We start from the raw sequence: 15,707 nt of genomic DNA, 5'->3' as shown, positions 1-15,707 counted from the left end.
CTACAGAGTCATCCTTCTCATAGTTTTCTACTCAGCATGAAGATTATATAAAATACCTTGAGAAATGATTTATAACTTATATAAAAAAAGTATGCTATACAAATTACTGTCTTAGCTCTGACACATTTCCAGTATCTAGCTTAAAAAAAAAACAAAGCTACACTAACAATCTGTAATTTATTTAAAAACTGTATTACTGGGCAGCCCGGGTGACTCAGCAGTTTAGCGCTGCATTCAGCCCAGGGCGTGATCCTAAAGACCCGGGATGGAGTCCCATGTCAGGCTCCCTGCATGTAGCCTGCTTCTCCCGCTGCTGGTGTCTCTGCCTCCCTGTGTTTCTCATGAATGAATAAATAAATAAAATCTTAAAACAAACAAACAAACAAACAAACAAACAAACTGTATTACTTGCACTAGACTGTGGCAGATCTTTTTTTCCATAGTGCCTGGATATCTAACAGATGCTCAATGTATTGGGTTAGGTAGCACAACCAAGGTCCTTGATAAAGGAGGGTTCCTGCCTGGTACTGGATCCTGCCTAATATCAAGCTACAGAAAAGTGGGGAATGGGCAGTCTCATGTACCTGGGCTCAAGCACAGAGGATAAGGAATAAGAAGTATGGGGGATGGGAGAGAAAACAAAGATGCAAAATCTGGATATATGATTGATTTTTTCCCCCCTTAGTTACTAATTATTATCAAGAAACTAGAAAGCTAGACATACTCTTAGTCCTCACCGTCCTTGACAATTCCATAGTTTTTTGTTTTTCTTTTTGACAATTACATAGTTTACATTTAACTTCAATTTAAATTTCTGGAATTACATGGATTATGCTACCGTCTTTACTCATATCCTTCTCCACCCCCAGGATTTCTTCTTAATCAATTTATGCCCATAATTTTAAGAGCTAATTAAAGGTTTTTATCTTTCCAGAGAACTTCTGTACCTAATACAGAGTTCAAGTCCTACTCTGTTCATGGCTTTGTATCATGATCCCTCTAGTTATGGGTCTATACACTATCATCAACTTGTTTATACGTACATTTATCTTTCTAACTACATTGTCTTTACCTTGTTGAGATGAATGAAAATGGTCTTTTGAGTTCTTAATATTAGGCTCAGCTATGGAAAACCATAAAGATAATAAAACAAACTAACTTGCAAGTTATTCTAGGAAGATGAAGGGAGGGTAAAACAAATTTGTGAAAATGTGCCGTATAATACTAAATATATTTGACTTATTTATGAAACAATAGGTAACTACTTTAGAACTATTAATTAAAATCCGTAACATTTTTAATATATGATATGCCATTCTTTTTTGGGGACTGAGGTGGGGAAAAAGATCAGTTCCAGCATGGAAAACTTAACATTCTTCTCTATTTTGTAAACACTGATTTATAGTCCACACACTACCTCATTCTCCTAAATACCTACCTCTACCTATTTTCCCTTATTCCACTCTTTTCTCAAAAGAGACTTTCTAAGAAGCTAAAGAATGGAATAGGATATTTGCTTATTATATATTTATATCATCAGAAAGAGAGTGCTAAACAAAATTTACTTGCCACTATCAGTGTGGTTCAAATTATAGTTCACATTTATTTTTTTTATAAAAATTAAAGACGTGAATGAATAAAGTAATATGATAAGGGTAAAACAAAGCTGCTATAACTAATACAACTCTTAAGACTATAAAATTATGTATCCCAAAGCATTTTCCCTATATTAAAAAGAGAGGAGATAAACTATAGCTATACATTTCATTTATTCAAAATCACCTTCACCCAAAGATGGCAATAGTGACATACCTGGTATGATGGCACTGAAGGATATGGGATGACTACTCCTTGGATCTGATTTCCAATGCTGTTGGGTTGGCCACCAACTAGGCTCTGACTCTGGGGTTGCTGAACTCCGACTAGTCCTTGGTAGTTTTGCTGGTGGTTGGGTATAACTTGATAACCTGTAATGGCACAATGAGTTAAATTCTGCTTTGAACTTATTTTGTTTTTATCTAATAGAATGTTTTTGTGTTTTAAGCAAATACTTTTGTATTTTGAAATGACAAAATTGTTAAAATACCAAATCTAAAAAACCCTCTATTATCAAAGTTAACATTTAAAGGATTTACTGTGTGGGTAACTCTCAGCTATATTTTTCTCCATTTAAAATATATACAGATAAAATTTATGTAGAGATTTCCTTTATAGTTGAGGAAATTTATATGATCACAGACAACTACTATTCAGTGTATATTACAAACTATTACGACAACTAGTTTCTGAGAACCAGTACTGGCTACAAAATTTCTGGTCCTGGTGCAAGAGGAAAATGCAGGGCTGCTTATTAAAAATTACTGAGAATTTTGAGTTGGTAATAACAGAACATTAAACCAAACACAGGGCCCTATGTTACATTAGAGGCTGCATGCTCAGGAAGCTAGCCATTCTGAAGACCAAAAGTAGGAAAGAGGAGAAACGCTTTTATAGAACAGTTGTCACACTAAGATAGCAATCCTTTTATCAGGACTGTGTCAAGGGCACAAAGAAAATGGAATTATTTAGCAAATTTTTAGATTATTTCTCCTTATTGTATTCTTAAGGTCACTTGACAGAGAAACAGATCCTGAAAGAGATTAAATAATTTGCCTGAAGTCACAAATCAGACATCCAAGGGACAACTCTTTTCTAAACTAAAGGCACTATTAGTAACTAAAGTAGTAAATTAAGAGTATAAATTTACTTTTATCAAGTGAATTCATCAGTTATTAAATAAGAATCCACAATGATAAGCTTTGAGTTAGTGAATAAGAATTGTATTAAAAAAAAAAAAGAAGAATTTTATTTTGTTTCTTTACCCCAAGAGGATTCCTTTAGGTAGACCAATTATCTCAAAACTTATGTAAAGTATTAGAAGCTACCAGAAAAAAAAAAATTTTTTTTTTTTTTTTTTTTTAAAGAAACTAGATAAATACAACTAACCATCCAGCTTCAGGGTATTTAAAAAGTTTCTACAAAGATGAACCAAACTATAGTATTGCTTATACAAACTTCCACAACTAAACATCAGTGAAATGACTTCTATGGTAACACCAAAAATGTATTTTACTATCCTATAAATATCAGTTTTTATTTTTATTGTTATTAATCCCTAAAGCATCAGAAATGGCAAAGATTCCATCTGAGGTATTTGACTATAGACAACAGCATCACTGTAGTTGCCTAGAAGTCTCAATGATTCTGCTCAATGACTAAATAACTGAATAAAATCTGGCATCAACCTCTAAAGACAGAAATACAAAGCATATTTGTTAACTAAACAACATATTAACAACAACAAAGTAAAATCCAAGTATAGTGAAATATTTAATAGTGAAGGACTTTGTACAATTATGCTAGTCCATGGCAACAGTGCTTTATGACATTACAAATGACTTCTGAGAACAAAAAATTTATAATCTAATCCTAGTCAGTAATGAAGTGATTGAGAATATGCTATTTCCTAAACTTTTCTGTGAATGAATTTTCTATACTATAATACTTAAACTTGTAGGCCAATAGAGGATAAGGAGAAGAAACTTTTTCTTGCTCTTTGGTCTAACATTAAGTCAACTCTTTTCAGTTTATTAAATCTCATGGACTTCAAATTCGCGCTCTAATTCCAAGCATCATCAAAGCATACATTGACACATTTCCATTCCCAGAAACATAAAGGGCAGGAATAGAAATAAGATGTGAAGATACAACCTTTTCTTGTGTTGGAAATACTACCTCAGAACATACACATACACAAGCATAGACTGCAGTGTAAGAATTTGGGCTCAGCTCTTTATAGACTGGAAAAGTGACTTATAACAGTCTTGTGAGAATTATAATCCACTATAAATGAAAAGAAAAATGCAGATACCTGGCAGAAATAATTGTAACAATCTGACTTAAAATACTTTGACTTATATAGTCACAACCCCCCAAGGAACTTCAACTATTTCTCTAACTACTTTTATTGTTTATTCAAAATACATTCAAAGTAGGCTACCTTGAAATAAAACTTTGAAAAAAAAAGCCAATTTATGGGCAAATGTGGCTGATTTCCTTTATTTAAATTCACTAATTTTTGGAGATTCACATTGGAGCCTCTCAGCTGAAAATTCTCTTATTAAAAAAAATGTCTGGCAGAGAAAACTTTCAATAGACAGCTATAGATTCCATGTTATAGGATACTACATTATGGAATTTGCATCAGTAAGTTTCCAATGGTATTTTAGATTCCCTAATGCAACATAATCCCCATCAATATCCATGTCACAGTGTATCTCCACACAAACACCACACACATCTCCAAAATGTGACAATATAACATGAAATCTACAACATTTGACTCCGGCATCTCATTTGTAACAGAGGGTAGTATGCTGTGAACCCAGGATGTGACTGGTAGGTGATGTAATTATGAGTAAGACACGGTCCTATCTTTGAATTAGGCATGCTCAGCCCTAACATCATATTAGAATAGCAGTATAAATAGGGCTTATGAAAACAGGAGGGAGAAATTAATCCTGACAGAGGTAAACATTTGAGCTTGGACTTAAACATTTCAGAAAAAAACTCTAAAATGAATAATACCTGTGGGGGTACAGTAGAAGTAAAAGAATTCTGATAACACAAAGACTTGGAATTTAGAACAATGACTAAATATTAGTACTTCATTCAGAAGTAGCACAAATAAACTGGGAGTATATTCTTAAATAATACTAGAGCTATTAAAAACAAGAATGTTAAGCACTTTAAAAGAAAATATATTTCCTAAGAAGCTCATGTTAATTTTTTCATAATTTTGTTCATTGCCTTATTCCAGATGTTTTAAAAGCTACAGGGAACCCTCCTAAGTGGCTCCTGCCATGTCACATCCTGCAAGGAGCCTGGAGAGGGTTGGGAGGCACTCCAAAGTAACCCATGCCCTAGGAAGATGGGAAGATAACCATACAAACTAGTTTCACTACAGCCCCAGCAGATGTACTAGGGGCAGACATCTGATTTGACAGCCAGTCATGCTCAGCAACAAAAAGCTCTCAAGGGGCAGCACAGGAAGAGAGCCTTGCAGTTTGGATCACTGCAGCCATGTCAGGCAAATTGAGGGCAGGCATCTGGTCTGACTGCTGAAACTGCCCAACTGCAAGCCCACAGTGGCCCTAGTCTTGGCCCTAAACAGTACAGGGACCGAATCCTGCCCACAGCATGCAAGGCAGGCCTCGGTAGCTGAGAGGACTGAAGGCAAAGTGGCTCAGATACAACAGCAGAGCACTCATAACCAGAGGAGATACCCTGAGGAACTCGGTTCAGGTGAACACGAGACACATTGTACTTCAGGGCACTACTGGACCCCTTCTTCATAAAGCCACTAGTTTCAAGGCCAGTAGACACAGCTGACCTTTCTTTTCTTTCTCTCTCTCTCTTTCTTTCTTTCTCTTCTTTTTTTCTTGATTTTGTTTATTTATTCATGAGAGACACAGAGAGAGATAGAGAGGCAGAGACACAGGCAGAGGGAGAAGCAGGCTCCATGCAGGGAGCCCAATGTGGGACTCGATCCTGGGTCTCTGAAGGTGGCACTAAACTGCTGAGTCACCCAGGGCTGCCCTGACCTTTCTAATACATAGAAATAAACACAGAGATTTAGACAAAATGAGGAGATAGGGAGTATGTCCCAAATGAAAGAAAAGGACAAAACCGCAGCAAGAGCTAAATGAAGCTGAGATCAGCAATACGTTTGGATAAAGAATTTAAAGTAATGGTCATAAAGATACTAACTGGACTTGGGAAAAAATTAGACAAACTCAATGAGAACTTCAACAAGAAGAAAATAAAAAAAAAGGAGATGAATAAATAACTAAAATGAAAAATATACTAGAGGGAATCAGATTAGAGGATACAGCAAAATAGATCAGTAATCTAGAAGGCAGGGTAATGAAAACCAACCAGCTGAATAGCAAAAATCAAAAATAAAAATAAAAAATGAGAATAGGTTAAGGGAGGTCAGCAACATCACCAAGTATAACAACATTTGGATTATTGGGATCCCAGAACAAGATAAGGGAGAAAAGGAGAGAAAATTTATTTGAAGAAACAATAGCTGAAGACTTCCTGAATCTGAGGAAACAGATGTCCAGATCCAGAAGGCATAGAGGGAGCCCAACAAAATCCACCCAGGGAGGTCCACACTAAGATACTTAGTAATTAAAAGTAGCAATAAAAAGAGAATTTTAAAAGCAGCAACAGAGAACAGTTAGAAGGGAAATCTCAGAAGACAATAAACTGATTTTTGAGCAGTAATTCTGAGTGAATGGATAAAGAGCAAGACCCCATGTCTATGATGTCTACAAGAAACTCACTTCAGACCTAAATACTTTTGCAGATTGAAAGTTAGAGGATACAAATCACATTTACCATACAAATGGAAGTGAAAAGAAAGCTGGGTAGCAATAGTCATGCAAAGCAAAACAGTCTTTAAAACAAAAACTGCAACAAGAGACAAAGAGGGACACTATGCAATGATAAAGGGAACAATCCAACAATAGGAAATAATAATTGTAAATATTTATGCACCCAACATGAGAATACCTAAATACATAAAGTAACTATTAAGAAACATCAAAGAAGAAACTGATAGTAATACAGTAACAGTAGGGGACTGCACCTCATTTACATCAATAGATAGATCATCCAGACAAAAAACAAAGAAGCACTGGATCTAAATGACATATTGGATCAAATGGACCTATCAGATATATTCAGAACATTCTATCCAAAAACAGTATAACGATAACAAAAAACAAAAACAGTATAACATACATTCAAGTGCACATGAAACAGTCTCCAGAACAGATCACATGTTAAGTCACAAAGCAAATTTTAGTAAATTGAAAAAAATTAAAATGTATCATGCATCTTTTCTGACTACAATGGTATATAAAACCAGAAATCAATCACAAGAAAAAAATCTGAAAAGAACATGAATACACGGAGGCTAAATAACATGTTACTAAACAGTGGATAGCTCAACCAAGAAATCAAAGAGGAAATAAAAAAAAAATACATGGGGGATCCCTGGGTGGCGCAGCGGTTTGGCGCCTGCCTTTGGCCCAGGGCGCGATCCTGGAGACCCGAGATCGAATCCCACGTCGGGCTCCCGGTGCATGGAGCCTGCTTCTCCCTCTGCCTGTGTCTCTGCCTCTCTCTCTATCTCTCTGTGACTATCATAAATAAATAAAAATTAAAAAAAAAAAAATACATGGAAACAAATGAAAATGAAAACCCAACGGTCCAAAATTTTTGAGATGCAGCAAAAACTGTTCTAAAGGGAAATTCATAGAAATGTAGGCCTACCTCAAGAAGCAAGAAAAATTTCAAATAAACCCCTAAAGGAGCTAGGAAAAGAAGAATCTTACACCTAAAGGAGCTAGGAAAAGAATTATGAACAAAGCCTGAAGCCAGTAGAAGAAAGGAAATAATAGATATTAGAGGAGAAATAAATGAAATAGAGACTGAAAACACAAGAGAACAGATCAATGAAACCTGGATCTGATCCTAGATCAACAAAATTGATAAATCATTACCTAGATTCATAAAAAGAGAGAGAACTTAAGTAAAATCAGAAATGGAGGAGAAACCACTGACAGCCACAGAAATAAAAAGATTATAAAAGAATATTACAAAAAATTACGTGCCACATATTGGACAATCTGGAAAGAATGGATACATTACTAGAAACATATAATCTTCTAAAATGAAATCAGGAAGAAACAGAAAATTTGAACTTATCAATTACTAGCAATGAAATTAAATTACTAATCAAAAAGCTCCCCCAAAATACAAGTCCAGGACCAGATGGCTTCACAGGGGAATTCTATCAAACATTTAAAGAAGAGTTAATATCTATTCTTCTCAAACTATTACAAAAAATAGAAGAGGAAGGAAAGTGTCCAAGTTCATTGTTTGAGACTACAACTACTATGATATCAAAATGACATAAACTACAAAAAAAAAAAAAAACAAAAAAAACTACTGGCCAATATCTCTGATGAACATAAATGTAAAAATTCTCAACAAAATATTAGCAAACAAAATCCAACAATACATTAAAAAAATCATTCAGTGCAGAATGAAATTTACTCTAGGGATGCAAGAGTGGTTCAATATTTACAAGTCAATCAACATGATACATCAAATTAACAAGAGAAAGGATAAAAACCACATCATTATCTCAATAGATGCAGAACAAAGTATTTGATAAAGGACAACATCCATTCATGATAAATCCTCAACAAAGTAAAGGTTTAGAGGGAACATATCATGACATATGAAAAACCCACAGCTAGCATCATACTCAGTGGTGAAAAACAGAGCTTTTCCTTGAAGATTAGAAACAAGACAAGGATGTCCACTCTCACTACTCTTATTCAACAAACTAATGGAAGCCCTAGCCCCGGCAATCAGACAAGAAAAGAAGTAAAAGGAATCAAATTGGAAAGGATGAACATTGTAAAACTCACTAATTGGACATGACATAATATAATATATAGAAAACCCTGAAAATCCCACCCCAAAACTCCTAGAACTGATAAATGAATTTAGTAAGGTCAAAGGATACAAAATATACAGAAATCTGTTGCATTATTATACACTAATAATGAAGTAGCATAAAGAGAAATTAAGAAAACAATCTCACTTACAATTGCATCAAGAATAAAATACCTAGAAATAAACTTAATCAAGAAGGTGAAAGACTTGTACTCTGAAACTACCAAATACTGATGAAAGAAATCTAAGATGACACAAACAAATAGAAAGATATTCCATGGTTATGGATTGGAAGAACCAGTATTGTTAAAGTGTTCATACTACCTAAAAAGGCCTAGATATTTAATGAAATCCTTAAAATTCCAACATTTTTTACAGAACTAGAACAAATAAGCCAAAAATTTGTATGGAACCACAAAAGACCCCACAGAAACAATCTTGAAAAAGAACAAAGCTGGTGGTATCCCATTCCTAGATTTCAAAGTATAGTATGAAGCTACAGTAATCAAAATAATATTGTACTGACAGATATATGGATCAATGGAACAGAACTAAGAGCCCAGAAATAAACCATATTTATATGGTCATTTAATGTACGACAAAGAAGACAAGAACATACAATGGGAAAAAGACAGACTCTTCAACAAATGGTCCTGGGAAAACTGGGCAACTACATTCAAAGAATGAAATAGGAACATTGTCCTAACATCATGTACAAAAATAAACTCAAAATGAGTTAAAGTCCTAAGTGTGAGACCTGAAACCATAAAAATCCTAGAAAAAACCATATGCAATAATTTTTTCCTTTTTTAAAAAGTTTACTTATTTATTTTTTAAAAGTCATTTCTACACCCAACGTGGGGCCCAAATTCACAACCCTGAGATCAAGTCACATGCTCTACTGACTAAGTCATCCAGGCATCCCCCAGGCAGTAATTTCTTTTTTGACACTGACATTAGAAACACTTCTCTGGATATGTCTCCTTGGGCAAGAGAAATAATAGCAAAATTAAACAACTGGGACTATACCAAAATAAAAAGCTCTTGCACAGCAAAGGAAACCTTCAACAGAACAAAAAGGTAACCTACTGAATGGGAAAAGATATTTGCAAATGATGTATCTGGTAAGGGGTCAATAACCAAATTATGTAAAGAATTTATACAAGTCAACAAACCAACAAAACCCTACAAATAATCCAATTAAAAATGTTAGCGGACATGAACAAACATTTCTCTAAAGAAGACATAGAGATGGCCAAAAGACACATGAAATGACACTCAAAATCATTCATCATCACAAAAATGTAAATCAAAACCACAATGATATCACCTTCCACCTGTCAGAATGGCTAAATCATAAACACAGGAAATAACCAGGGTTGGCGAGAATGCAGAGAAAAAGGAACCCTTGTGCACTGCTGTGAGGAATGTTAACCAGTATAGCCATTGGGGAAAAACAGTATAGAGGCTCTTCAAAAAATGAAAAACAGAATTACCATATGATCCAGTAGTTCCATTACTGGGTATTAACCTGAAGAAAATGAAAACACTAATTCAAAAAGATATATGCACCCCTATGTTTATTGCAGCATTATTTACAATAGCCAAGATATGGAGGCGACCCAAGTGTCCATCAATAGATGAATGATTAAAGAAAACGTGGTACAATAAATGTACACCATGGAATATTACTCGGCCATAAAAAATAATGAAATCTGCTATTTGAGACAACATGGATACACCTATAGAGTATAATGTTAAGTGAAATAAGTCAGTGAGAGAAAGATGGATACCATATAATTTCACTCATATATGGAATTTGGAAAACAAAACAAAGGAATAAACAGAAAGAACGATCAAAACAAAAAACCAGACTCTTAAATGAAGAGAATAAACAGGTGGTTACAAGAGGGGAGGTGGTTGGCAGTATGGGTAAAAATAGGTGAAGGGGATTAGGAGTACAGATATCTTGAGCACTGAGTAATGTACAGAATTGTCAAATGATTATATTGTATACTTAGAACTATTAACACTGTATGTTAATTATACTTTAAAAAACCCCACTGTATAGGTAACATAAAATTGTTCTCTTTAATTGCTCTCTCATGGTATATGCCTTAAACAACAAAAAAATGAAATGGTGTGCTTTTGAAGAGTAAGGTTAGTAACTTTAACATCCCCTGCCCCTATTCCCATTAAAAACAAAGAAACTTGTATCAGCTATGGCAAAGCTAAGCCAGTAAGTGGGCACTCAATATTTATACTCACTGAATAGATAATAGAGAAAAACATATTCTTAATAGAATAGAATCAAAATAATATATGCTTCTACACAAAACCAGACGTTTAGTCTACATGCTGACAGACAGACTGAGAATGGCATTTTTCACTTTCCAGTATAAGCAAATAGCTCTGCAAGCAAAAGCTGAACTTAAGTTTTAAGGTGTTATGTTTAAAATAAGGTTAAACAGATTTAATTGCTATTTCATTAAAATGAAATGACTTGATTGCATGATTACAAATTATCTCAGTGAATTCATGGGTCATTCATTAATCCTCTCCTTAGAAATGTACTGAAGGTGAAATGCAGATTTCATGTCATTAATCCTAAAGTGTTTACTTGATAAAGAGAAACACAAAACTGTTTTAGTTTAGGTTTAATATGTAAAGCTTGAAATGAAGGTTTTATTTGATTATTTCTGAATAAATCTGGACATTTAAAACATCTCTTAAGCCTTATTTGATTTGTACTATAGGTTTTCATGGTAGAACGTTTGGATAATACGAAAAAGGAAAAAGCCACTATGGAAAAAAATCATTTTTGTAAAACAATTACTCATAGATAATGACCATTTACATGTATATATAGGTAGCCTTATTTCTATGCATTGATATCAATATAAATATCCACTTACGTTATTTATTGAAATGTCACACATAGTGTTTCAAAATCTTTTCCAAGTAAGATTTCCATAGCTATGGATAAGATTAACAGAAATTTTTAAAACGATGGGGAGTAAGTCAATCAGAAAAAGACAATTATCATATGATCTCATTCACATGTGGAACTGAAGAAACAAAACAGAGGACCATAGGGGAAGGGAGGGAAAAGTAAAACAAGACAAAATTAGAGAGGGAGACAAACCATTAAAGACTTTTTAATCATAGGAAACAAACAGGGTTGCTGGAGGGTAGGGGGTTGGGGGATGGAGCTACTGGGTGATGGGCATTAAGAAAGGCACATGATGTAATGAGTATTGGGTATTATATATATAAGACTAATAAATCAATGAACTCTGCCTCTGAAACTATAATACACTATGTTAATTGAATTTTAAAAAAACAAAAACAAAAAAAGATGGGAAGGATTTAAGTAAATTTTCTTAGAACATATTTTAGACCTCAAGTTAACAATCCAAGAATGAGGAAAAAATTCAGCTAAATTCAGGAAAAGGCATGTATTAAGAAGCTAACAAGACAAAAAGACTAAATATTTTAGAACAAACTATGTCAGTCTTCTCTGGCCACTCTGGAATTCACACCAAACACAAATTTAGCCCAAAATTCCTATGCCTTTTCATTTAGAATATTATATAATGTTCATTTTTTCAATGGTACCACAAGATAACAATACTAACACTTATATTCTTATGAAAATAGGTGTAATTATTCTCATTTTTTGAAAAGAAGAAACAATAGCACAGAGAGGTTCACACCTTGCCCAAGGTTATCTCCTGGTTAAGTACTGTAGCTGGGATTTGCACATAGTTAGTTTGATCCTAAACTTTACTTTTCTCAGGGACAAACGCTTAAGTAGAAAGAGTATTAGAGTAATACTGCTTAAATAAGTGGAACACTAAATACTTGATCTCTTTCCATTTTCTGAGCATTTTGGTTAATGAAGCCTTTTACTGTAGTTTAAGATACTTAATCCTCAAGATAAATTTAATTATAGGGAAAAATTATTGCAAATAGTCAATCAACCAGGGAATTTTTTTCATTTGAAGATTATTTATAGGTATAAATGAGGTTACCCAAAATAGGAATCAGAGTGAAAAGTTGAACTTTTCCAGTCCAGATGGTAGTTATGTGAATTCAGAGCTAAAAAAAGACCATTTATCAGAGTTTCAAAGATCAGCCCACAATGTCCTCTCCTTGGGAGGGACTTTTACTTGTTTTGCCCAATACTCTCAAGATGCACAGTTGTGAACTCTTGTATTTCAAGCTTACACTTCCCTGCCTTATTATAATTAGATCTTGCATATATGTGAAGAGCTTGAAAGAGGAAAAGGAGGTTCAAATGGTGACATATTTCAGGTTCATGTCCCTTGGTCTGTGTCTCTCAACCTCAGTATTTTCATGCCAAACTTCAATGTTCCTTGCTGAGGTTTAGCTTTGCTATTTTGCTTCAAAGACTGAGTTTGCTCAACATGTATTCTCTGTTGCTATCTCTCAGATGAATCCACACAAGATCTAACAGAAGTGTCATAACCTGGCTGTCTTCTCTGAATAGTTGAGCTGCTTTACCAAGAAATCAGACTTTACCCAGTGGGGCAAAGCTAGCTTTAACCTGGATGCCTGTGTACAAAGGGCCACATTCTGTATCATGGATTAAGCCTGAAGTTCTTGTGAAGCAATGATTCTTTTCTATACACTGAGTAGCTTTACATTCATTTTCATATTTGAGTCAGGAAAACTCACCAGGTATGAACCAGACAAGGCAGGAAGCTGCCAGAACCTGAGGAATCTTTCTAAGTCTGTCATGGCTGAAAAAAAGCATCATTTAACTTTTGATACTCTGTATGACTGGCACCCCAGAAGGGAAATTCTATTAGTAATTTGGATAGGTACCCGAACATTTTTCTAGAAGTCACAATGAGATGTTTGACCATTCATTCCAATAATGACATCAACAAAAACCACAATCTAGTAACTAGTTGAAAAGTATATAATTTTGGAGTATACTCTCCAAAGGACAGGATATTAAAAGCTGCAAAAAGATTTAGGTGCCTGGCTGGCTTAGTCAGAAGAATGTGTGACTCTCGATCTTGGGATCATGAGTTTGAGGCCCACGTTGGGTGTAGAGATTAATTAAAAAAAAAAAAGTTGCAAAAAGAATTAATCGATTTCTTTTAGGTGACATAAGACTGTGGGATCTATGTTGGTTAGTTAGTAAAACTGCAAGGAAAACTAGAAATATACAGTTGGAAAACACTAAAAACAAAAATATCTATCATATTATTCTACTAATCAAATTTAAGAACCTTACCAATGTCTATGCAAAACAAAATCTTAATAATTTAATAGTAACATAACATAAAGGATCATCTAATCACAGGTATACCTCACTTTATGTACACTTGGTAAATAAAATTTACATTTAAAAGAACTTTTCAGGGGATCCCTGGGTGGCTCAGCGGTTTCGTGCCTGCCTTTGGCCCAGGGCACAATCCTGGAGTCCCGGGATCGAGTCGGGCTCCCGGCATGGAGCCTGTTTCTCCCTTTGTCTGTGTCTCTGCCTCTCTCTCTCTCTCTCTCTATCATAAATAAATAAAAATAAATCTTTAAAAAAAAATTAAAAAAAGAACTGTTCAATTTGTTCACAAATACCTCTGAATCTGTGTGTAAACAAAGGATCTCACACTGCTAAGCATCAACTGTTACACAGTGGCACTTAGTAGAGAAGTGGCACTGTGATTCAAGTTCTTTATTTAATTACTCAGTCTAAAAGGGAAGGGGGATGCCTGGGTGGCTCAGCGGGTGAGTGCCTGCCTTTGGCTCAGGGTGCGGATCCTGGATTCCCGAGTTCAAGTCCCACATCAGGCTCCTTGCATACAGCCTGCTTCTCCCTCTGCCGGTCTTTGCCTCTCTCTCTGTCTCTCATGAATGAATGAATGAATGAATGAATGAATAAATAAATAAGGGAAGGGACATAGTTCTGATAGTTTAGATGGTAAAGATTGCCAAGTATGAAAAAAAATGCAATGATCTAGAAAAGAGGGAGAAAGTTCAAGATTGGGAAAGAGGAAGTAGACTCCTAGAGAATGAAAAGTACCATTCAATTACTGGAGGGGTGATGGGTGGAGGGATGGGTTAAACAGGTGATAGGTAGGGGCACCTGGCTGGCTCAGTTGGAAGAGCATGTGACTCTTGATCTCAGAGTCCTGAGTTCCAGCCCCACATTGGGTGTAGAGATGATTAAATAAATAAACTTAAAAAAAAAAAAATCCAAAAAGAGATGGGTATTAAGGAGGGCATTTGTTGTGACGAGCACTCCATGTTGTAAGTAAGTGATGAATCACTAAATTTTACTCCTGAAGCTAATATTGCACTCTGTGTTAGCTAACTGGAATTGAAATAAAAACTTAAAGAAGAAAAAAAATTCTAAGAGAAGAGAATTTCCGGTATTCCAACACTTAATGTATCACCAACTTGGTTACATCTAAATTATTCTTTCTTTTTAATAGTAAGTGTTTCAGCATATCAGAAATTTAAAAAATCCCACCAAATCCTTCCTGTGATCTATTTGGGTTTAAACTGGAAGTAAGAGGAAAATAGGATCTATATCATCTGTAGAAATTTGTGTCAGTATTGTGGGAAAACATGTATTTTGTAAAGTTAGCAAAGTCAACCCAAGTGATACCAAACAACAGAATAAACATCCAGACCTCAACAGAGGTGTTATTTAACATTGTCATTCTCCTTTGTTAAAGGACTGCACTGCTGCAATATTACTCCATTTCTTCCAGCACGTTCAGAGGAGGGCACAATCAATTCTGCAAGCAAAGAGAACTAGGACAATATAAATTGATGGCTTAGGCACTTCCCTGGAGGGCTCCAAAGAATATTCTATTTTTAACTCTCTTTCACTTCAACAGAGAAGAGAGCAAGAAGGAAACACAGTGCTCAGCAGAAAAGTATTGCACAGGCTTTAATAGGCTAGTTTTACTTTATGCAGGTGACCTGAACAGCAATTGCGTTAAAGGGAAGCATTTTTAGTAATATGAATTAAACAAAATGAGGAGGATAATAAAAAGAATTGAAGGGCTATTTAGTTAGAACAGCTCTAAATCTAAGGTGATTTCATTAAAGGTTTTCAAAACTAAACTTGTATAGCAGAACATTGTGAG

General features: G+C 34.8%; 1 protein-coding gene across 10 annotated transcripts in view; it reads right to left on the bottom strand.

Moving 5' to 3' along the window:
* R3HDM1 (R3H domain containing 1) overlaps positions 1-15,707 on the bottom strand; it is a 201,184-nt gene that overhangs the window by 51,617 nt on the left and 133,860 nt on the right. For all 10 annotated transcript variants that reach the window (XM_041739510.1, XM_041739515.1, XM_041739507.1 and 7 more), the window contains one exon: positions 1,813-1,967. In XM_041739510.1, the coding sequence (XP_041595444.1) occupies positions 1,813-1,967 (155 nt within the window). The remainder of the gene's footprint in view (positions 1-1,812; positions 1,968-15,707) is intronic.

Source organism: Vulpes lagopus, chromosome 24, assembly GCF_018345385.1.
Source record: "Vulpes lagopus strain Blue_001 chromosome 24, ASM1834538v1, whole genome shotgun sequence".
In the NCBI taxonomy this organism is placed as follows: Eukaryota; Metazoa; Chordata; class Mammalia; order Carnivora; family Canidae; genus Vulpes; species Vulpes lagopus.
The sequence above is the reverse complement of the archived record's forward strand: the minus strand, read 5'-3'. Positions and strand labels throughout refer to the sequence as shown.